Source organism: Leptodactylus fuscus, chromosome 9, assembly GCF_031893055.1.
Source record: "Leptodactylus fuscus isolate aLepFus1 chromosome 9, aLepFus1.hap2, whole genome shotgun sequence".
NCBI lineage: Eukaryota > Metazoa > Chordata > Amphibia > Anura > Leptodactylidae > Leptodactylus > Leptodactylus fuscus.
This window is the reverse complement of record NC_134273.1, coordinates 41008509-41033594: the sequence shown is the minus strand read 5'-3', so window position 1 is coordinate 41033594 and position 25086 is coordinate 41008509. Positions and strand designations below refer to the sequence as shown.

At 41.3% G+C, this 25086-nt stretch overlaps 1 protein-coding gene across 7 annotated transcripts in view; it reads right to left on the bottom strand.

Annotated features, from left to right (window-relative positions):
- Positions 1-10660: 10660 nt before the first annotated feature.
- The window catches only part of ZC3H7B (zinc finger CCCH-type containing 7B), a 50445-nt gene continuing 36019 nt past the window's right edge, over positions 10661-25086 (bottom strand). For 6 of the 7 annotated variants that reach the window (XM_075286499.1, XM_075286498.1, XM_075286500.1 and 3 more), the window contains exons 18-23: positions 24183-24304; positions 22986-23091; positions 20266-20374; positions 19994-20133; positions 11634-11797; positions 10661-11501 (exon numbers count right to left, since the gene is read on the bottom strand). In XM_075286499.1, coding sequence (XP_075142600.1) covers positions 11273-11501; positions 11634-11797; positions 19994-20133; positions 20266-20374; positions 22986-23091; positions 24183-24304 — 870 coding nt within the window. In that variant the 3' untranslated portion in view covers positions 10661-11272. The remainder of the gene's footprint in view (positions 11502-11633; positions 11798-19993; positions 20134-20265; positions 20375-22985; positions 23092-24182; positions 24305-25086) is intronic. The other variant, XM_075286495.1, reaches the window with a different exon arrangement.

Genomic DNA, 25086 nt, shown 5'->3' with positions numbered 1-25086 from the left:
AAAGTAGCTGGGAGACTTCCTCTTCTGTAACAGGTTCAAAAGATGAGAATGGACAGTCTGAAGTGCGGCTGGTGAGGGGATCAGTACTATCGTAGGTGTGGGAGTCAATGCCACCTGGGGCTTGGGCAGTAATTTCCTGACGGATCTTATCAATTTTATCATGGAAATACATGGGAGAAGGAAGAAGAGAGGGACTGATATGGATGGTGTGTGCTGGTGGTAGAGGTGAAGTAGAGATCTGCAGGAAGCCAATGGCTAAGATAGTAAGAGACAGTGCAGCTACAGAATACCATGTGGTAAAACTTGTTGTTTTAGGTTGAAATTTACCTGGTGTTCTGCCATGGTTAGCCTGTTCCGTGCCCTGTTTAAGTGCCATGTATAAGTGCACTTTGGTTAATCTGCACTTCAGTTAAGATGCAATTTGGTTAAGATGCATGCTTCAGATGAGATGCCCCCGCATATGAGATGCACCCCATAAACTATATCTACTTATATAGGAAAGCACAGCTTCAGACTAGCACTAATTTAAGTTGTTAACTAATTAATCTACAAACTGTGACACATGAGGAGACTGGCAGTGTGGATCCAAGTAAACACTTGGCCAGAAACAGCAATAAAATCATTGATGATCAAAAGACTGACACTAGTGCAGATAAGAAGACATGGAAGTGCAAAAAATATACAGCCTGGATGAAATGCTAGGATGTAGTTCAGTAATCATGCAGAGGTGAAATACAGGATTATATACCATTGAATATTACAGCAGATGATCGAAGGGAGAATTCAGACAGCAAAGCAGAGGTGGGTTCAATAGCAGATTATATACCATTGAATATTACAGCAGATGATCGAAGGGAGAATTCAGACAGCAAAGCAGAGGTGGGTTCAATAGCAGATTATATACCATTGAATATTACAGCAGATGATCGAAGGGAGAATTCAGACAGCAAAGCAGAGGTGGGTTCAATAGCAGATTATATACCTGTATGAAGAGAGGAAGAATGAAGGTCAAAGTCATGCCATGTATAAGTGCACTTTGATTAATCTGCACTTCGGTTAAGATGCAATTTGGTTAAGATGCATGCTGCAGATGAGATGCCCCCGCATATGAGATAGAAATAGAAATACTAGTTTGGCAATAATCCCTGCAATATGTTATTGGGCTTATTGAAAAAAGTCATGCATGATGTAAGGGGGCAGTCCTAAGAGACAGCGAACAGAGGCACTGTTTCACTAATTACATCCTGGAAAACAGATTTGCATATATTTCCCATGGTACATGTTGGCATTCATGATTCCCCTCAATGAACTATAGCTCCCTACAGCAGGTAACACTCATGCTGCCCCAAACCATGTCACTCCCACTATACCGTCATGCTTAACTGTAGGTAAGACACGACACACTTGTCTTTGTACTCCTAACAAACTCACCATACACAATTGGCACTATCTGAACCATATAAGTTTATCTTGGTCTCATCAGACCACACAGCATGGTTCCAGTAAGCCATGTTCTTAGTCTGCTTGTCTTCAGAAAACTGTAGGCTTTCCTGTGCATCATCTTTAGAAAAGCCTTCCTTCTGGGATGACAGCCATGGAGACCAATTTGATGCAGTGTATGACGTACGGTCTGAGCACAGACCTTTAACCTCTGCAGCAATGCTAGCAGCACTCATGCGTCTATTTTGCAAAGGCAACCTCTGGATATGATGCTGACCACGGGCACTCAACTTCTTTGGTCGACAATGGCGAGGCCTGTTCAGAGTGGAGCCTGTCTTGTGAAACCACTGTAAGGTCTTGGCCATCGTGCAGCAGCTCAGTTTCAGGTTGTTGGCAATCTTCTTATAGCCTCGGTCATCTTTATGTACAGTCATGGCCAAAAGTTTTGAGAATGACACAAATCTTCTATTGTCACATGATCTGCTGCCCTCTGGTTTTTCTGTGTGTTTGTCAGATGTTTTTTTTCATATACAGAAATATAAAATTGCAATCATATTATGAGTAACAAAAGCTTATATTGACAGTTAGAATGAGTTAATGCAGCAAGTCAATATTTGCAGTGTTGACCCTTCTTCTTCAGGACCTCTGCAATTCTCCCTGGCAGGCTCTCAATCAACTTCTGGACCAAATCCTGACTGATAGCAGTCCATTCTTGCACAATCAATGCTTGCATTTTGTCAGAATTTGTAGGTTTTTGTTTGTCCACCCGTCTCTTGATGATTGACCACAAGTTCTCAATGGGATTAAGATCTGGGGAGTTTCCAGGCCATGGACCCAAAATCTCTATGTTTTGTTCCCTGAGCCATTTAGTTATCACCTTTGCTTTATGGCAAGGTGCTCCATCATGCTGGAAAAAGCATTGTTGATCGCCAAACTGCTCTTGGACGGTTGGGAGAAGTTGATCTTGGAGGACATTCTGGTACCATTCTTTATTCATGACTGTGTTTTTAGGCAAGACTGTGAGAGAGCCGATTCCCTTGGCTGAGAAGCAACCCCACACATGAATGGTTTCAGGATGCTTTACAGTTGGCATGAGACAAGACTGGTGGTAGCGCTCACCTCGTCTTCTCCGAATAAGCTGTTTTCCAGATGTCCCAAACAATCGAAAAGGGGATTCATCAGAGAAAATGACTTTACCCCAGTCCTCAGCAGTCCGCTCCCTGTACCTTTTGCAGAATATCAGTCTGTCCCTGATGTTTTTTTCTGGAGAGAAGTGGCTTCTTTGCTGCCCTCCTTGAGACCACTCCAAGAGTCTCCGCCTCACAGTGCGTGCAGATGCACTCACACCTGCCTGCTGCCATTCCTGAGTAAGCTCGGCACTGCTGGTAGCCCGATCCCGCAGCTGAAACACTTTTAAGAGACAGTCCCGGTGCTTGCTGGTCTTTCTTGAGCACCCTGGAGCCTTTTTGCCAACAATGGAACCTCTCTCCTTGAAGTTCTTGATGATGCGATAGATTGTTGACTGAGGTGCAATCTTTCTAGCTGCGATACTCTTCCCTGTTAGGCCATTTTTGTGCAGTGCAATGATGACTGCACGTGTTTCTTTAGAGATAACCATGGTTAACAGAAGAGAAACAATGATGCCAAGCACCAGCCTCCTTTTAAAGTGTCCAGTGGTGTCATTCTTACTTAATCATGACAGATTGATCTCCAGCCCTGTCCTCATCAACACCCACACCTGTGTTAATGGAGCAATCACTGAAACGATGTTAGCTGGTCCTTTTAAGGCAGGGCTGCAATGATGTTGAAATGTGTTTTGGGGGATAAAGTTCATTTTCTAGGCAAATATTGACTTTGCAAGTAATTGCTGTTAAGCTGATCACTCTTTATAACATTCTGGAGTATATGCAAATTGCCATTAGAACAACTGAAGCAGTAGACTTTGTAAAAATTAATATTTGTATCATTCTCAAAACTTTTGGCCATGACTGTAGAGCAACAAATTAATTTATTTTTTTTAAAGACCTAGACGAGGTGACATGTTGAAATTCCAGGGACCAGTATGAAAGAGTGTGAGCGCTATAACACCAAATTTAAGAAATCTGCACCCCATTCACACCTGAGACCATAACACTAAAGAATCACGACAGTGGGAAAGAAAAATGAATAATTGGGCACAATTTGTCTATTTTCACTTCAGGGTGTACTTACTTTTGCTGCCAGGGATTTGGACATTGACTGTGTGTTGAGTGATTTACACTTTACATTGTTTCAAAGTGTCATATCTTCAGTGTTGTCCCATGAAAATATATAATGAAATAATCCCAAAAATGTGAGGCGTGTACTTACTTTTGTGAGATACCAACACTTCTGTCTAGAGAGGTTTCTCCTCTTCGCTCTACTGGAGTAAGGTCGCACCAAAAGTTGGAACTGATAAATCTGTTTGACTTGCTAAACGCTCCCACATAAAAAAAAAAAAAAAATTAAAACGCAAAATAAATATTTTTGGCAAAATAAAGAAGGTATGCGCCAGAATATGTGACTTTTGATGGCAAGCATTAGCAGAGAAGACTTCAGAAAAGCCCCTGAAACACTTAAACATGTTTCTAGTTTATAAGATACAAGAACAGGTAAAAATTCTCTAATTCGGAGCCCAATGCCGCTGACTCTGCAATGACTGGACATTGCCCCATTATCTGGAATTTTCTATTATGGAATAAAAAAAAATAAAAAGTGCAGGTCAGTCTATAGCACATGCTGACATCATGGGTAACATTGCCAAAAGGCCAAACAAAAACATAGGCGTTACTGTATATAGTGTGCAATTTACATTAAATTTATTCCAAAAATAGAGTTCAGAGCAAATGTGACCCCAGACAGTTGATACTCCCCATCTAATCCATTGTTATTGGCTTTTGTCGGCATTCTTAGGCAGGATATTCCCATTACTAGGAACATCCTGTTCTGCAGGACACAGCCCTCTCTTTGACCCTGGCTCTTGAAGGTTCTCTAATCCTCTTTCTGATCTCTTAAGCCCTAAACGGTTTGCACTGTATGGGCCAATTAATAACAAATTTAGGAGTCGCGGAATTAGATTCAGCACAGAGAACGCCTGACAACAAAAGCGGGATCTTAAGAGATCAGGAAACAATCAGCTTATATTGGGCCACGAGTTCCCTAAAATAATATTCATCTTCTACACTGGTTTGGTATATATTCCAAGTCAAGCAGCAAGGATTGTTAAAAGATTGGAGATTGATGTAGGATAACTAACTTCGATAGGTAGCGCACACAAAAAAAAAAAAAAAAAAAAAAAAAGTCAGATTTTTTTTCTTCTGAATGAGAGCCCGTTTACATTCCCTTTTGCCAGGGAGCACTGCCGGACTGATAACATTCGCTATGCAAGGAGGCAGTTTTCACAAGGAGAAACAATGTCCTCCTAGACATTCTTTAGCACTGTTCCTGTCTCTGAAGTGTATTCCCATTTTGTTATTCTTGGAAGCACATTAGAGTGTCGTATCATCTTTCAGAAGAACAAAGGATTAGACATGTCAAACTATTCCTGCTCACAGCATCTACTACCCCATGGTGGTAGGGAGACACATAGGGGCGCAGCTATAGGTGCAGAGGTAGCAGTCACTGCTAGTCCCTGAAGGTGGGCCCAAAAGCCTTCTTACAACATAAGAGACCAGTATTAAAAATAGCACATGGTAAATTGGATCCCTGTTACAGTTTGGTATCAGTTTAATCAATGTAAGAATTTCCCCATACTGTCTATGTTGTTGCTGGTATGTACTACATGCATTATATAGAAGGATCCACAGATCCCAACAGATACAATGTATACGAAAAACTATCTAGCTGGTAATTATGGTTTTAAAGTCTAACTTTGCCAACATCTTTAGATTTTTTAGTACATACATTCCGTAATATATTCTATTAACAAATTGTGTCTCCTTTCTGTGAACTCCTGCATTTCTGCATTCTTTCTCTTGCTTTTCTAATGAGAGCTGCCCCCTACGGGCTTGTGTGTATTACAGGGAAACTAAAGGGTAGGGACGTCTATTTATTTGAACAGACGCAGATTTTTTCAGAGTCCTGCTGTGATCTCTCAAAAATAATGGTAGGCAGAATCTGGGCATAATCAGTCTCAGATTTGGGGTAAGAACTTGCCCCCAAATCAGCATCAAATTCACAGTCCAAAAACAGAAAAGGAGCATCAACCTCCTCCAGGATCCACCACGAAAATAATGAAAGTCATATTGGCTTAAACTATAGTATGGAACCAGCTGAGAGACACAATGAGGCACTAAATCAGAGAAAATATTTTTATTGATGTAGGCAGATAAAAAGACATTGTTTGGGATAAGATCTCCATTGCCATTTAGTAAAGAGACAGAACACTTTTCCATACTCCGCAGAATGGTCAATACTATGCCGTTTAATGTCTCTCTGCTTGAAATGGGATGTGGCAGAAATACACCATGTAATAGATGTAAATAGGAATCACACACAACATGCAGAATTCTCATTACAAAACACAAAAGGTAAATTATACCCAAGTGCAACGTAAGGGTTGGCAGCAGGTGAACGAAACATACATTGGCACCAAGGCACTGAAATCATGTATATGGTCCAATCCCTGGTACCTTCTATCCAAGGCTTCAAAATAAGCCCAACAGGATTGAAATGTTGTCACGGAATAAGCAACACGTAGGTAACTGCACTGCACAAAGGAGTGGCCTTATCAATGGTCTATGCGACATCCGGATGAGTTATCAAGCACTTCTCTACCAGTGCTAAGAGGAAAGAACAGCCATTAGGAAACAGCTTTATGCAACACACACTTCTAGAAAATCCATCATGTATATAACTTGGGTGGGTGAGAACTTTCCAACTACAATGTATCACAGGGCGAGTTATTGGTTTCTGGAGTTGGCGATCTGACGCTGGGGGCTAGGCAGTGGTCATGCACAGATATGTAGAATGATATGCATAGTAAAAGCTGCCTACATTCAAATGACTATTTTTTTGTTTTATCAATGACTAGTTTCACCACTTATTGATATTAATGTGAACTGATAACACAACTGTGGACTGACAGGGTATGTTCACACAAGGCAGGTATATGCTGTGCATTTTCTATCTAGGTCTGTGGCAAATCACAAAGTATCCATGTAACATGAGGATCCTACAGTAGATTAGGTTTTTGTATGCCAGAGTACTTCTGTCATAGATACCGCCCCGAAATGATACAAAATCTGGCACAAATCCACATTTGCTAAAAACAGTTTTCACCTTGTTCTCTGTAAGGCTGAGGCATTCCTCTTGTCGCATATCTTGGCTCAAAAAAACCGCTGTTAAATTTGTTTGCTTTTCTGCAACAAAATAAGCATGTGCCAAGTTTTCCGAATTGCCGCAGCACGTTCATGTCTCTGCATGTGGATAGAGTTTAGGAAATGCAGTTATCTGCAAATCCATGTCTGGACCAGGGCTAAACATCACGGTTTCAGGGAAAAAAGCAAACTGTTTTTGTAATCCTGGGAAACTCCTTTAGGCTAAGGCCCCACGGGCCGTAATCACAGCGCTAAAGCACTGCAGAAAGAACCACTGCGTGAACGCATTGCGGTTCTTTCCACAGCGCTTTTAAGAGAAAGTGCACAGTTTTCCTCTACGGACTTTCTCTTAACATTATATCTACGGGAAAGCCGCCGGTGTTTCCGTAGATATAATTGACATGCTGCGATTTGCAAAGCCGCAACGGCTTTGAAAATCGCAGCGTGTCTGCGATGCGATCTTTTCCGCAAAGTGGGGATGGGATTCACATGAATCCCATCCACTTTGCCTGCACTGTACAACGCTGCGATTTTTCATGCAGCGCACGGCATTTACGTCCCGTGGGGCCTCGGCCTTAAACCAGTTTGTAACCTAGAATCCTAGAGTTTCTATACATATAGTAAGTTTGAAATGATCACGCCCAAGACCGGACATATAGTACAGATCTAGAACTATATACGTTATGTGTATACCGCCTCCACCAAGGTCTGGATGTAAACAAATGCCACTGTCCACGTACTCACAGTCTCCCAGCATAATCTATGGGACCAAAGTTGCAGTATAGCAGAACATTCAGCACTCTTGTCAACAAGCTTTATTTATAAAGTACGCAATTTGCATAGTAAATATACTAATAACACTAATTGCATAAGAGGCAAATGTCAGGATTTCTATACATACACTCATACTGGCTACTAGGTTCTGCAGTAATAAGACATTACACACGATTAATGAGACTTCTGCCATGAAAACATTTTAAGCCATGTTACCTCCAGGACAAAGACCACATCATATAAAGCTTTCCTTGTACATAAAAGGGACTACCCCAAATCATCAGGGGGCGTACGAGCCCTTATACATCAAAAACCACACCGAAGTCAGCATACATCACCAAAGCTGTAATACTACTAGCCATCAACACTCCAATACTAATCCAGAAGTGACACAAGCAAGCTGCCACACAATGGAATGGCCATGCAAATATAGAATGTACTATGTAAATATATAGAAGGTTAGCAGTGGTTTAGTATCCGCATCCTGGAAAACTGACGTCAGACTGTTACCATGCCTGCTGTAGTGTGCACTAGGGCATAGCGCAAGCATGAAGGGAACAGGTCGGCTCCAGCGCTATTTCTATTCTTCGCTTGTGTTTTCAGGTTAGGACAATATTCTATTTCTTTAAATTGCAAGTTTTCCTTATAGCTACTGTGCTAGAAGGATCTTTATAGAAGCAGGTCACGAACAGCAATGAGCCTTCTTGTGAAAAATCAGATGCAGTGACTCAATATGATGCGCCGCCATTTGTTTTTAAACACTTGGTAGACTGAACAGCTTCTACCATATGTAGCTGAAAAGTCCACTTTTTACAGGAGGGATACCGTCCCTTACCACTGGCATTTTATTATAGTGTATACAAGTAACTTCATTCAATCCCGTACAAAACTCTATAAACCTCCTAGTACCTCTACACTGGCTTTACTATACTAAACCTTAGGCCAGGTTCACACTGCGTTTGGCACTATGCAGGCCAACAAATGTGCCGCTATATACTTATACCATGGCATACTTCTGCCATTGCCTACCATTAAAAAATAGGTTCTGTATGGTATATACATTTACTTTCATACAGATATATTGACAAGCTCACTGAACTATGCTTTTTAATACAGTTGAAGAAACGTTATACCAGTCAAGGGCGGGTCTTTTGGTATACCCTTGGCTAATGTCCTGCCCAACCTACTCTTACCCCTTTCATTTCCGACAGTCCTACATTATCATGTGTGACTGGCTAGAGAAGTCACATACCTATACGAAACATCACGGCTCCATGGACTGGTGATGGCCGAGCAGCTGGGGATTAGTAGGCAAGAATTAGTTTTTGTAGTAAGAGTAATACTTGGAAGTAAAGCCACAAAAATAGGATAACGACTTAAATAGCAGTAGTCAGGTGGCGCAATCACCATAGAGGGCATTGTTAGAAAGCAAGGAGACACTAGAGGGGTTCTAGAGATTTGGAAATGGTGCAAAAGAAAAGTAGAATAGTAAGGTTGTTGCTTTTGTGTTACAAAAGATCCTACAAACAACAAGTCTACTTTTGCCCTGTACTGGCTGTGATAACCCCCTCCCCACCTAACTGTGATGACATGGTTATGCTCTTAAATTAACAAGACCCCTCACCATTAATTATATCAGGAGGAACATTGACAATAAGAGCCAATTGTGACGCCACTTCATTGTTGTGATCCTGTGAACCCATTTTACCTCTTTTCCTTTTCATATTAATAGTTGTGAACGAAAAAAAATCTAATTGTGTTTAATGGAAAGAGAAAATATTTAAAATAAAAAAAAATTCAGTGTTCCATACAAGTAATTCGCACCTATAATACCATCTGCCATGAGTTCTTCCAGGACTATATTTATGACTTAATGTATCCTTAGGTTAGATCATCAATGACAGATCAGTGGGGATCTGACACCCGGCACCTCCGCTTACCAGCTGTATACTGAGCATGCCACAGTTCTTTGACCTAACAAGAGCAAGCAGTGACACAGCTTCCTAAAACAGCTGATGGACGGGGTGCCAAGTTATGGACGCACTCTGATCTGATGCTTGTGATCATCAACATCATGGACCATTGAAATAATCACTTAGACCCTTTTCCTTTCCCTACAAGCCACCACACAGATTCTTTTTCCTCTTTGGCACTTAACTTACTGTTCCTTAAAACATTATACATTTGCACTTCCATTTATTTCCCTCACCGGCACAAAAAAAAACCAGATAGAAATCCAGTTATTTTTGTACCACTAACTTCCCAGCGCCCTCAGTGATCAGCTAATATCAGGAACCACAGCCAGGGGGGACTGAAGGAGACCACTCTGTGTACACTGTAGTCACGGCTCCTGAGACTACAGCTCAGCTTCCATTTACATTAATTCATTTATTTTTTTCTCATAAATTCATACAGTGAATATAACAAACTTTGTAAAACATCTTTTCAGGGTGAAATTCATCTTTCTCCACTTATCACATTCCTCCCCTGCTTACTTCCCAGCCTACTGTCCTGACCATTCATTGCTCAAATCCATATTCAGCCAAGGAAGAGAATATCAAGGCAGAAACACACACAGACATTGCTCTTGAGTAGTAAGAGATGGCCATCTTATCCAGGGGCGTACACAAGGGCTGGTTTTACCATTAAAACACCCCCTTGCTAACCGACTCTGCTCTCATGAAAGATGGTTTAGGAAAATGGTGGCCTGGCCAATGAGCGAGTCTATAAGTAGTGATGAAATGCACACTGGTTGCTGGCGGGTCTAGGAGTGGGCGGTGAGTACAATTCTCATTACTTACTGCTCCTAGGACTCTCACCCCTTCTGTGAACTGGCGACATAAGCATCGGAACCAGAGAAGAAGAGAGTCCCAAGAGCGGTAACTAGTCACACTCCTAGGATCTGTCCAGCCATGGTAGAACCTTATGTAGAGGAAGATATTGGGAGGACCACGTCATCCTACAGAGGAGGGGGAAACAAGCCAGAAGAGAAAAGTCATGGAGACTTAGGAAGCCTTCATACGGAGTAAACGCTCGTGTATTTTTGCAAAATACACGTGTAAAAATAAGACTCCCATTGACTTCAATGATATTTTTTTTACACCTGTAAAATGTCATTGAAGTCAATGGGAGTCTTACTTTTACACGTGTATTTTGCAAAAATACACGCGGGTTTACTCTGTGTGAAGGCTCCCTTACAGTACGGACCGCAATCCCCCATATCCACACAACAGGGCTTCCATTGTGAACTCCGCTCACCACTACGTTCTATGTTTCCATAACCTGTCCATTTAACTATTCAATTACACAGACTTCAGATTGAATTAAAACGATTAAGGCTTTTCATTTTGGCAGTCACAGAGTTAACACTGTAGTACGGAAGTTATGAGCCATTCCACTACCAAATGTTAACTATACATAAAAAGCAGAGCATAATGGCAAAATTAAAATTGTTTTACAATTCATAAAGGAAGGAACTTGGAATATATGAAGATGTCGCACCCAAGATAATGTTGCAAATGCAATATATCTTAATACACAGAACATTTCACATCCTGGAGACTCGGATTGCACACATTTCTTTGGGCACACTAATACTTCATAATGTATAAATTGGGAGGTTTCCTAGAGTCACTGATCTATTGTTTAATGGTAGCAATCCAGCCTTACAAATCCAATCCACAACCAACGTCTTGAATGGATGACATGAATACTTCTCAGCTTCACTGGCATTCTGTTGTCCCTTTTTCTTCAGATCCTTCTGCCAGATCTTGCATAATGAAGGAGTATTTGCCAAAGTCAGAGTCGCTGGGCTCCAGTAACATGTCTTTACGGGCTTTGGAAACTTTGTACTGCAAGACTTTTTTGCGTTCATGCCACTCTGCCAATTCTTCTCTTCCGTGCGCAAAGGGGCAGTTGTTTTCCTGCGGACAACTCTGCGTCTCCTCATACCTATCACGAGATAAGATACGACATTCATGTATTAAGACTGTCCAAGAATCCATGTGGCCTTATTGACTTTCCTTGGTTACTATGTACATACAAACCCTTCAGTACTTCCCGACATAGTAAACACACATTCACCTTTCACACAGCTTGAACTCCCCGGCTGGAAAGCGATATTTCCAGGAACTATCTTCACTTTCTATGGTGAACACCCGATCCTTATGCTTCTCAGACTGGATGTGTTTCTGCCATTGCCTCTCGCTGTTGCTATTCTTGCCACAGAGATAGCAGTGGAAACCAGCCTTTTAGGAGAGAAAACAGCAAGTACATGAAGATCTGCCACCATAAAAGTCCATTGTGCCTACAGATCTGATATACATTACATTAAGAAGAAACCATGACACTAGATTTAAGAATTATCACATAGACCATCTTGACTAGTAAAAATCTAGTATTTTTAGTTTTTAACCAGTGCATTAGCATCAGAATCTCTTACTACTTTAATTTAAAGGGATGGGCCAGAATGAGAAAACTACAGCTGATTTCTCAGAGTCACATCTGTTCATAGGTTGGTGTGAGATATTGCAGCTTAGCCTCATTTATTTCAATGGAGAGAAGCTGGGATACCAGACATAACTAGAGGACAGGTGTGGTGCGGTTAGGAGAAAACAGCCATGACTTACCTTGTGTACCTTGGGACCATCCCTTTAAATACGTTCTTTGGAATGACTATATAATATACAGTCCTATGAAAAAGTTTGGGCACCCCTATTAATCTTAATCATTTTTAGTTCTAAATATTTTGGTGTTTGCAGCAGCCATTTCAGTTTGATATATCTAATAACTGATGGACACAGTAATATTTCAGGATTGAAATGAGGTTTATTGTACTAACAGAAAATGTGCAATATGCATTAAACCAAAATTTGACAGGTGCAAAAGTATGGGCACCTCAACAGAAAAGTGACATTAATATTTAGTAGATCCTCCTTTTGCAATGATAACAGCCTCTAGTCGCTTCCTGTAGCTTTTAATCAGTTCCTGGATGAAGGTATTTTGGACCATTCCTCTTTACAAAACAATTCAAGTTCAGTTAAGTTTGATGGTCGCTGAGCATGGACAGCCCGCTTCTAATCATCCCACAGATGTTCAATGATATTCAGGTCTGGGGACTGGGATGGCCATTCCAGAACATTATAATTGTTCCTCTGCATGAATGCCTGAGTCGATTTGGAGCGGTGTTTTGGATCATTGTCTTGCTGAAATATCCATCCCCGGCGTAACTTCAACTTCGTCACTGATTCTTGAACATTATTCTCAAGAATCTGCTGATACTGAGTGGAATCCATGCGACCCTCAACTTTAACAAGATTCTCAGTGCCGGCATTGGCCAAACAGCCCCAAAGCATGATGGAACCTCCAACAAATTTTACAGTGGGTAGCAAGTGTTTTACTTCGAATGCTGTTTTTGGACGCCATGCATAACACCTTTTTGTATGACCAAACAACTCAATCTTTGTTTCATCAGTCCACAGGACCTTCTTCCAAAATGAAGCTGACTTGTCCAAATGTGCTTTTTCATACCTCAGGCGACTCTGTTTGTGGCGTGTTTGCAGAAACAGCTTCTTTCTCATCATCTCCCATACAACTTCTCCTTGTGCAAAGTGCGCTGTATTGTTGGCCGATGCACAGTGACACCATCTGCAGCAAGATGATGCTGCAGCTCTTTGGAGGTGGTCTGTGGATTGTCCTTGACTGTTCTCACCATTCTTCTTCTCTGCCTTTCTGATATTTTTCTTGGCCTGCCACTTCTGGGCTTAACAAGAACTGTCCTTGTTGTCTTCCATTTCCTTACTATGTTCCTCACAGTGGAAACTGACAGGTTAAATCTCTGAGACAACTTTTTGTATCCTTCCCCTGAACAACTATGTTGAACAATCTTTGTTTTCAGATCATTTGAGAGCGGGCTGTCCATGCTCGGCGACCATCAAACTTAACTGAACTTGAATTGTTTTGTAAAGAGGAATGGTCCAAAATCCCTTCATCCAGGATCCAGGAACTGATTAAAAGCTACAGGAAGCGACTAGAGGCTGTTATCTCTGCAAAAGGAGGATCTACTAAATATTAATGTCACTATTCTGTTGAGGTGCCCATACTTTTGCACCGATCAAATTTTGGTTTATTGCATATTGCGCATTTCCTGTTAGTACAATAAACCTCATTTCAATCCTGAAATATTAGTGTGTCCATCAGTTATTAGATATATCAAACTGAAATGGCTGCTGCAAACACCAAAATATTTAGAACTAAAAATGATTAAGATTAATAGGGGTGCTCAAACTTTTTCATAGGACTTTATATGCTAGAGCGCTGTATAAATGACAGGTTCTACAACTTTATAAGATTCTTTATATTACAACATACTCATTCTGCTGAGGCAATACACAGCTTGGCCTGGTTATGAAGACAATGTTGAGAATTAGACAATCTAGACATTACACTCGCAGAGGGGCGGGTGCAGCTGCTGTTGGGTGTTTAGTTCGCAGAACATTGCTTAGACTGGTGTACATTCTGAAGACAGATACAAGGGGTGTAGCCTCAGGGGTCTGTACCAAACCTTATTCTTAAATATTTTATATTTTGACATAAGAGAAGGTTTGGTAGGATGTAATGGGGTTTATATGCCTAGAGGGGTTTGTAACATGGGAAAAGATCTAGCTTTACTGGATGAATGGTCCAAAAAGTGGAAACTTAGGGAGAAGGAACCTTCTATATGAGTATTGTATTGGCAGTTCACTGTTAGCCAGGACTTTAGAAGAGAAGGATTTAAGGGTCTTAGTATCTGAAAATGAGAGCACAGGGCAGCCAGATAGTAGGTAAGACAAGTATAGAGCGCTGGAGAGACCACTCCTGGAATACGGAGTCCAGTTCTGGAGACCCAACCAACAAATGGATGGAAAGGCGGACTACAAAAATGGTGGAGGGTCTGAGGCATAAAACATCAGGAGAGGCTTAAATAAATTTGTATTGCCTTAAAGGGGTTGTCCCATCACAAGGATCCTATCTATACTGCTTGTTAATGTGGATGTAAGACTTTTCCTAAATACACTGCTTCAGCAAAGCTGCTTTGTTTGTCCACTATCTTACTTTATTCAATTTTTTGTGGCCACAGCCCTGACCTATCTGCTCCTGAGTCAAGTGATGTATCTGCTGCTCTCAGGGGGGAGGGAGGAGGGGCTAAGTGCAGGGAGCGAGCCTGTGTATCTAGCTATTCCTGTGTCTACACCACGTGACCTAGCTTCCTGCTCTCAGATAGGGGAGAGGAGCTGCTTTCATTTCTTCTGTTCTCCCAGTTATCAGGCTAGCTAATTCAATTGTGTTCATTATGGCAGAGACAGGCAGTGTCTGTATGTAACACAGAATGGAGTTGCTGCTGCCTGTACTTCATAGTCTAATGTGGGTGGGCGGAGCTACACGCGAATTTGGGGGTGGAGCTAAACGGCAGGTTGCCTGTGAAACCCCGCCCACCAAATGATGCAAGAAACCAGGAAGAAAGAAGATTTTACAAGAGTGAAGACTGATGAGTATGTGAGGTGGGAATACCCCTTTAAGGAATAAAAGGGAAAGACTGAAAACTTTACATATGTTAAATGTAACTATGAAACTATGATTCAGGACGGAAGGGTTTAAAAAAAACAAAAACAAAACAAAAAACTGAACAAACAAAAGGACACAATCACCACAATTAGTTGTGGTGGGAGATCAGAAGCAGTGCCAGTAAATATTATTTCACTGAGAGTAGTTGAAGCTTGGCACAAACTTCCAGCAGATGGGTTTGGGAAATCTACAGTAAGTGAATGTAAGTCTGCCTGGGATACACAAGTCTACCCTAAGATAAAACAATATAATACCAGGACAGACTAGAGGGACCAGGGGGTCTTTTTGTTCTGTCAACCTTCTATGCTACAATCAAATTCACTTCTGAAAACAGGGCTAGGAGTTGTATATAGCAGTCTCTATATATGCAATTGTTTTCATTCTCTTACAGCAAACTCATTTCTTAAATAAATAAATAGCGAGAAATTGAAGGCCAAAGTAAAATCAGGACACATTTACAATAGTAATGTTTTATTCCTAACAGAGCCCACCACGCAGACGTGAGGCTAGTTTCAGTAAGCACCGGCAGTATAGCTTTCTATACAATGTATATATGTGATTAGGCTTTATTGACCTTAAACCCGAAAACCTCTAAGGATGGAGCCCTATGTTGCAAATTCGAAGTGTATTGGCAGCAGCGGAAACTTTATAGCGAAAAACACTGCAAAAGTGGATGGGAATCTGACAAATCCCATCCACACAATGCTGAAAAAGACACCCGCAGCAGAAATCCTGCAATTTCCAAAAAAAGCTTGTGTTTTTTGCAAATTGCAGCCTGTCAATTATAATACTGTGGTCTTTCTGCAGAGTTTTGTGGTTTGTTTTGCAGAGATTTGCTGCATGGGACCCTAGCGTAAAGCTTTTCGAGCATTTAGCAATTCCTGAAATCAATTTATTAAAGTACGAGGAACTATAAAAAAAAAAACTATTTATTTATTTTTTAAGCTTTTTCAGTCACTAAAAAATTCTATATGGAACCAGCCACAGTGCACTATAGAGGACATAATGCTGAGCACCAACATACTTTGAGATGGATCAATAGGTGCACCATTTAATTGAAAATGCAGTTTTCCGAAAATTGTACATGATGCTAAAAGTACAACGGGGCATACCAAAGCCTTCAAGGGCTCTATATGCATGCTTGATTGGAAATCACAGCCGGACGCCACCTCTGTACACTTGAGTGACAGCCTCTTCCTATCCAGACAAGATGTACTGCTCACATGTCTATTGGGAATCGCCAGGCGCATGCGTGTAATTTAACAAGCATCATGGGTGTTGGAACGAAAGGAATGGTCAGTCAGTTGTACAATGGCAATATTGGGTGGCGTTTCCTAAAGCAATTCAAGCCTCCATCATAGCCAAGTTTGCATATTTCTAAAAACTAATTTTGCAAGGAAATTGGGCATCTGCAGGACTATGCTCAGCATAACGTCCCCACCTACCATGTAATGTAGCTGGTGTGACAAGAGTGTCCTGGAATCAGACTCCCTTTAAAAGCCCATTTACACCAGTCAATTATTGCCCCCCCCCCCAAAAAAAAAAAAAAAAAAAAAAAATATGTGCCCCATGTAATCATGAAACCAGTCACCAGACAAGTAAGCATATACCCATATGTCAGCCGAGTGCATTGTTTATACAGGCATAAAAATGGCAGCATATCTGTTATGACGTGAAGCCGAGAAACCAAAACGGTATGGAAGCGAATGATCACATTATCAGTGGTACATACTAATAATGACTGCCACGTCATGGTTAACTGAAAAACTATTTTTTCGACTGACACTTGCCGACAGGTAGAAAAACCTACCCGTGTAAGAAAACTGCTAGGTTTTATAGGTGAATGCCCACCCCCAAGACCTTACATTATGTATAAACTATCTACAAAAAAAAAAAAGCTGAACTAATGTGAAAAATGTGAAAAAAACATTACTTATACTACAACTTCCATGTAAGGTAAGTATTACAGTCCAGAACGGACATTCACAATTCTGAAAATGCTCAGAGTTAACCTGGGATATTTTAAATTCTGGGGAATATTTGCACTACAAAAAGCATTGTATAGTAATCTTACTATCTGATCATAAGCACAGCACATAAAAGATCTGCAGGCTTCAATACAGCATCAGTACAAGAAATGCAAAGTTACCGTGTTATGCGGATTATGACACTATAATATATATATATATATACACATACATACATATATACATACATACATACATACATACATACTGGGAACTGATGTTCAAAGATGAACAAATACTTTAAACAGCGTGTCACCTCTTGTGACCTGTATTTTAGTACATCATTTATTCCCTATTATATAATATAGTGCACCTCGCTGTTCTGTCATTCCTCCTAGAGATATATGAATAAATTGACAACTGGGTGTTTCCAACTAGAGATATGCTCCGACACACCCTCACATAGCCCAATTTTGCAGACACACCCGGCTTCCAAGAAGAATGATAAGAACCAGTTTTTAATTTATTTGTACATTTCTAGGAGGAATAAAACAAATGCAACATTGCTGCCTTAGAGCTGGTGCACACGGGGCAAGAGGGGGCGGATTTTGGCACGGAATCCATGTCATAATCCTCCGCCTCACAATGGTGGCCTATGTAGACTGCTAGCGTTCTTTTTCCCGCTAGCGGCAAAAGAAACGAGCTGCCCTTTCTTCAGGCGGATTTCGTGGCTGAATCAGCTGCGGTGTCCGCCTCGCGACAGCCCCCTCCGGACTAGGCCCATTTATTTGGGCCTAATCCGGAGTGGAAAGCCACAACAGGATGACATGCACTGCACCAGCATCCCGTCGCGGCGGCAGAGACAGAATATGCACACATGTAATTGCGTGTGAACTAGCCCTTACTATAAATGGGTCCTCTGTGCAGGACTTTTTCCCTCTGCTGATTTTCAGGCATCATTACAACAGAGACTCCGGCATAAATGTGAACCTATAAGAACAGGTGCTTAACCACTTCCGGACTGCCCATAGACTATATACGTCCGGATAGTGGTTGTCTAGTTCTGCCAGGACGTACCTGTACGTCCAAGCCAGAACACAGCAGCTGCACGGAGACCGTGTAGCTGCTTTCACTAGGAGCCGGCTGTAACTTCAGCCGGAGCTCCTAGAGAGATAGCAGGGCAGGTTTATTACCTGCTCTGCTATCTCGATCGCTGTGTATACAGCGCTCAATGAGCGCTGTATACTCAGCTATGGACGCAGCCATAAATCAGCTGCCCTCTGAACCGGCAGACACGTGATCCGCACGTGATCTGCCGGGCTCAGTGTCCTGCCAGAGCTTCTGGGTCCTACAGGACTCAGATCAGCTCTGTATACCATGTAGCAGTGTGCAAGAGGTTGGATTTCTCCTGTAAATGAGATTAAATGTAGCAGCCTCAGTTATAGGAGAAATCAGCCTCAAGTACAAAAAAAAAAGTGATCAGATGTCCCCAAAGGTCTCTTATCACCTTATGGGGACACAATCTGGGAAAAAAATAAAATAAAAATATAATAAAAAAGTTTTAAAAAAATGTAAATAAAATAAAAAATAAATAAATAATACGCTAATAAAACGCCGTTATTAAAGGTTATAGCCCCACCCCCGACGACACCATACAAAATAAAAATTACCGTAACGGAGAGGAAAAACTATATTATAAAGTTTTTCAGTGACACTTTGTGTTATTAAATTAAAAAAAAATTATAAATTGAAAACCAGACACAATTTCCCTCCTATTTTGTTTATATTTTCCTGGATATAAAAAAAATTAAAACACATTTGAAAATAAAAATAGCATAAAAATAAAGCCCTATGTGTTCCCGAAAAAAGACGCAAAAATTAGTTGACTAAGACATACGAGAAAAATTTTACAGACCTCAAAACCGCACATACATAATAAACCTAAAATGTATCTGGTCCTGGACCACAAATTGGCCCGGTACTGAAGTGGTTAATTTATCATTAAATATTAATATTTATTATTGATAGTTCATGTGAGATACCAGCATTTACTAAAATTGAGATGAGGAGTGATGACCGATCCTCTTGTAGGTTGTATTCACATACACTGCAGTTTTGAAGCTTGCTTTGAATGTATTAATGATTTTTAAGCAAGAGAAGATGCCGCTGTGTGATCAAGCCCTTACACTTCGCTCCATCTAGTATGTATGGCCAAGTTATATAGTGATCTTATATCAGTGGGGATTCAACACCTGGGACCTCCACAGGTCACCAGTACTGGGACAGCATGGTTCGCAGCATTGTTTGCATACCGTGAGCCGTGCTGCTCACTTGCCATACAAACTGTAGCAGCAAGTGTAGGTACTGCAGTGCTATCCTACTGAAATCTATGTAGCAACGCTGCAGCAAATACACTGACCACTGTACAGGTGACCTGCGGGGGTTCCAGGTGTCAGACACTGTAGAACTAATATTGATGGCCTATCCTAAGGATAGGCCATCAATGTTAGAAACCAGATAACCCCTTTAAGCTACGTTCACCTTTACATCAGACTCCTTAGAAGACTCCGTTGCAGTGTCCACCTGAGATCGGTGCACAAAAAATCCTGCATGAAGAGCTTTTTTTTTTCTTCTGCCACTTAAAACAACGGACCTCATTATAGTCTATGGTCCGTCAGACTCCATAAATAACTGCTATTGTAGTGGTCTGTCTGTTGCTCTGGTCCTCCGATAGACACAAACAGCAGAGCCAAAGCTAATGTGAACTTAGGTGTTATACCTGCTTACCCACCACATACTGCAAGCTCAAGATTGATTCCACATTCCTTTTAAGACTTTGTTCAAGGAAGCTACCAGAGGGAAAGATCAAATTACCATAAGATCTGCGTAATCTGTTGGCATCACAATCTGTTTCTCGGCTTCTTTTTGAGGTCCTGCTGCTGCCGTCTTTCCAGGTTTCTCTGACAGGACATTGTTCTTATTACATAAATCAAAGACCAGCTGTAGGTCCAGGACTAAGTAGAAAAAAAAATAAAGTTAGAGGTTATCGGTACACGACGCTACTCGTAAATGTAGCAGTTGTATTAACTACCACTGTAATCTATTAAGTAATTATCAGTCTAGGTGAAGACATTACACCTACTCACCTTTGTTCTCCTTCATATATGTCCAGATGTCTTTTTCCTCAGTGTTGTGTGCAAAGGTACAGTTTCCAATATACTGACATTTCTTGCCATTTTGCACATGGACGCAGATCTGTGTAGGAAACAAGAGACCTTTTACTTCCTAAAGTAGACACCTACTATAGGCTAAGGCCACATGGTACGGATCTCCTGCAGGATGTCCTTAGCAGACATGCTATAGCAGACCTGGGCATGGCAAAAAACAGACAAAATAGCTTTGATTCTGGAGCAGGCTGGACCAGCTTTCAACATTTGCACTGCAAAAGGTTAAAAACTGTGAGCGAATCTGCAGCAACAGACTGATATGCTACATGTTCAGAATCCACAGCGCAAGACGCTTTGCGAGTTTTCTGCAGTAGGCGGATAGAATCTATTCAATTGCTACTCAATACAGTTGTATTGTATTTCGCAGCAAGTTAGTTGCTGATGTTTCTGACAAAGATAATTCGCTGCAGAAAAAAGCATGTCAAGTTGTTTTGCGTTGCAATACCATGTGACTGCAATAGAGTCTTCAATGGAAACCGCAGGTCTATAAAAGGCACTTTGAGACTCTCATAGACATGAACAGCGTAAGGACCTTTGAACAAAACAGAGTCTCGTCTGTAGGAAATGGTCCGTGTGTGGGTGGTAGGACCAAATTGAACTTAGAGTCACTGAATCATTGTCAAGTAAGATACAGTGAACTCCCGAACAGCCCGATCCATACAGTAATAAAGTGACATAATGCTATCAGTTCATTACAGTATCGATCGGGCCCGTTCAGGAGATCACTACATGATAACTGACTGTGATGCAGTGACTTCTTATACACATGGACCAAATGGTCTTGGTTATACCGCCAAACATGGACAGTTTCCCATAGATGTGACTCAGTTGCGTGCAAGGGCCCTAAGGGTTTCCCAGCAAGCAGTAAAGTGGCTGTAGAATTTGGCACGTCTCAAAACAGTCATATGGTACCACCGTGCAATGGGATAGATGCTACTAACTACTTTAGAAAGCCACCAGTAAAAAGATTATGTGCACCTATATGTTCCCTATGGCCATTAGTAAGCAGGGAAGGAGAACAGTTTCACATCAGAAGGTACGCGTGTACCGTGCAGGTAATACAAGAAATGGAATTGAGAACAGCCATAAACCTTGTCTGAACAGGTTTCATATACTGCCACTTACTTATTAACATCATAACCTCTTGTTATTCATACAAAATATAGTTCAGGTCATATTAGGTAATGATATGAGAAATGGGTAATGCCAATATACATTATCTTATGACATTGCCATTATTAATCATACCTGGGTTGAGTTATTACGGCTTGACATAATACAGATTTTATATTTAGCTTCACCCTGCTGAACAGGATGCCAATGGAGTCATTAAAAACCTATGGCATTGCTGCACAATAAAACCGAGTGTAAACACATATACAGTGGACAAGATAAAGCTAGATACTAAATGCCATACATCATTTGGTTACCAGTGGTCACTTGGCGAAGAAGAACTAGCTTACATATAACCTACCCTAGGAGTAGATCTTTTTGAATGGATGGATGGCATTAAAAACAAAACAAAGTGCTGAAGTCTTGCAGGAGCAGAGGGATAACCAGCTGAGATCTGGCATTTAGCTTTTTGTACTTTGGAGAATGGCCTGGTAGTACTTGTAGATCATAGATTACATAACAGTATGCAATGTCAATAAGTTGCTACTAAGGCCAGCAGGATAGTCATCTATTAAAAAGGTATGGACTCAGCAGCACAGGGATGTAATATTACCACTGGTGCAACCCCATCTGATATACGTAGTTTAGATCTGGGCAACAGTTCATAGGAAGGATGTCCTAGAGCTTGAAAAGGTTCAGTGGTGGGCCAGAAAACTGATGAAGGGCATGGAGGACCTCAGCTATGAGGAGAGACTAAAAGTTAAATCTGTTTAGTCTGGAGATTTGGGATTTAAGGGGAGACATAATAAACCTTTTCCTTCTGGGTGAGTAACGCAGATGTATATGAACATGTTGGGATCTGCAGAGCGCACAGACCCATTCCACTAGCACCCACTCCAGTGCCACAAAGAGACCAGGCCTATATGGTATATTTATGTATAGAGTTTAGGAAAGGGGCTGTGGGGGGATGGTATCCATTGCGCAGAAATGTCTTCCATTTTTTCCTCAATAACTTATATTTAAAAAGTTTATTGTCTTTAAAGTTTATACATTGCTTAAAAATGTAATAGGCATCACCAATAGGTACTGAACACAGGACAGAACCGAATCTTCATTCACCTGATGCCTCTTATCGGGACTCAGTCTAGGTCATAATGTCCCTTTTTGTGCTTTTTGTACCTTTATCAAGATCAGGTTTTGGCTCCACGAAGGATACTTACTAAATTTCAGGGCCCATTCCTTTTCTTTTCACAGGTGTCCAGCAGCTTATTCCCCCCTATACACAGTCATGCTTGGCTTTATGACAAGCCAGGCATGTCTGTGTATAGGGGGTCAGGAGTAATCGCTATTGAAGGTGTATGGCCTCCATACCTATGTAAATAATGGGCTTTTATTGCAGCCGACCTCAACCAACTAGGGCTCTTTAGTCGATCATTCTTGTATTTTTCGTGTTTGTCTTTATGACTTTACCAAAATATGACAAGCATAGTATTGCGAGGGTTTCAGTTTTAGACTCTGCCAAATACCTCATACTGCTGGGGAAATGAGCGAATGGATGGAAGGGGTCTGATAGGAACCCATTTTTTTTTGGTCTTTGACATCACCAACAATACTCGCTTATCTTTTGTCCAGCTGTAAAATAACAGAGAAAGAATTCTGTAAATTTCTTGGTAGAAATAGGCCTTAAATTGCAAGCACAAAACAAAAAAAATGAACATGAATGACAATGAGCAGATAATCAGTACAGAGGAAGCATATCCTTACATTCTAGTTACAGTAACTGCTCTGTATACACGCAGGTACACACACTGCGGAACATTTATTAATGCTTCGTACACCAGTCTTAATAAAGGGCCTTACCGGTACCAGGCATGCCTGATCTATCAAGAGGCCTCCGGCAGATCACCGTGTGCCAGAAGGGAAAGTACTCAGGAACTGGTGTAGATTTCCTTTATAACTCGGGCCAGTTTTCTGGACACGGTGTCCCCACCACAGCTCACTCTCTTCTCTGCCCACATACATGGAATGTGGCGAGCCAGGCGCGGGGCAGAGGATGTGTCAATTCTTTGGTGCATAAAAGGGCCTTGGAGCAAAGAGGCATCACATAATCAGCCATCTACCCCAGAAAATTGGTATAAAGGGGTTAATAAATTCACCCCATTGTACCAGAAAAATAACACTGAGGCGCCCTTCAGTGGTATCCAAAGCAGCAAGTTATCTGGCACAGAGTACAAAGCACCGCAATGTACTGTACATGTACAACCAATCTGTGCATGCACTTCAGTAATACCAGTGTGTTACCAATGAGATGCCCATGGGATGGATCTTTTCAATCCCATGTGCCATGGATTTGGACTGCCTGCGACATTGGTTTTCGAGTTACAATGGCCAAGGAAAATCATTACATGTTAAAAATATTGTAACCCAAGACCACTATAACTTGAGGGACCCCTGTATTTGTACACACAGACATACACTGCTGACTAAAGAGAATCTGCAACAAAGCTCATAGTATAGGGCTTCAGCTTTCTTATCCGGGCAACGCACAAAAGTACACGCAGTATGTGAATTATAGCATGCTCCAGCACACAAGTGCCATAGCCGTCACTATATGGTGTCCCCCAGCCAATGACTGAGGGTTTGGGGCTTCATTTTGTAGGTACAAAAGCGTCCATATCTGGAGGTGTTTAAGATCAGGATACCCCTGAATATTCATTTAGTACCTATGTCTTGCTTTGGCAGTACAGTACTTTCCATCCCGATCGACTTCAATCTCTCGACCATTGCGCAAACACTGCCCGCAGACAAACTTCATTTTCATATCCAGTGCTTTAGGATTAGACTGCTGAAGAAAGAAGCTATTAGATCAAAGATGCACAAAAACAAAGATGGCGCCGGCCGAACGTCTAATCCTGTGAATACTGGCAAAGTGGAAAAAAACATCAATAAGTGTTACTAGAACAACTGCAGCACTATGCCAATATTCATCTAGTGATGCAGCAAAAAAACATCATATGCTAATGTGAACACTGGACTAACCCTGGTCATAGACAAAAAATTTCAGCCAGCCATGTAACCATCTGCAGGTTACAAGTGGCTACCAGCAGAGAAAACACATTGGAGGAGGGGGATGTATTGAGCTAAACGTGCCAAAATTCATACTCGATTTGCATCAAAAACAGGCGTACAAGCTGTGCACCTCATGTATGTGTTTTGTGCTGAGGCCAAACGTTGCGGAAAAGCTGTGTTATTCATTGCAGATTTTGCCGCTTTTTTGAGCTAAAGCCAGGAAAGGATTTAAAAGGGAGTCTGTCAGCATGAAAATTGGTATCAGATTTTCGCCCATTCTCAATAGTAGAAGCTTTGTATTGTGTGTTTTCATGGCCACAGAAGCAGACGCAATATTGACGGCATTTTTAATCTTTTTTGTGAATAGCCAGTTTTCAGATTTTACATCTAGATCATGGATCTTCGGGCACATATTAAATTTGAATAGACTTGTAAAGGATTTTGCCAAACCCATTCCGGAATGTTCTGAGACTCATTTGTGGCCATGCTAGGTCAACCAATATGGGTGTGAAGGAAATTCAATGATGGCCCTGAGGGCTGAAATCAGCTTAACAAGCA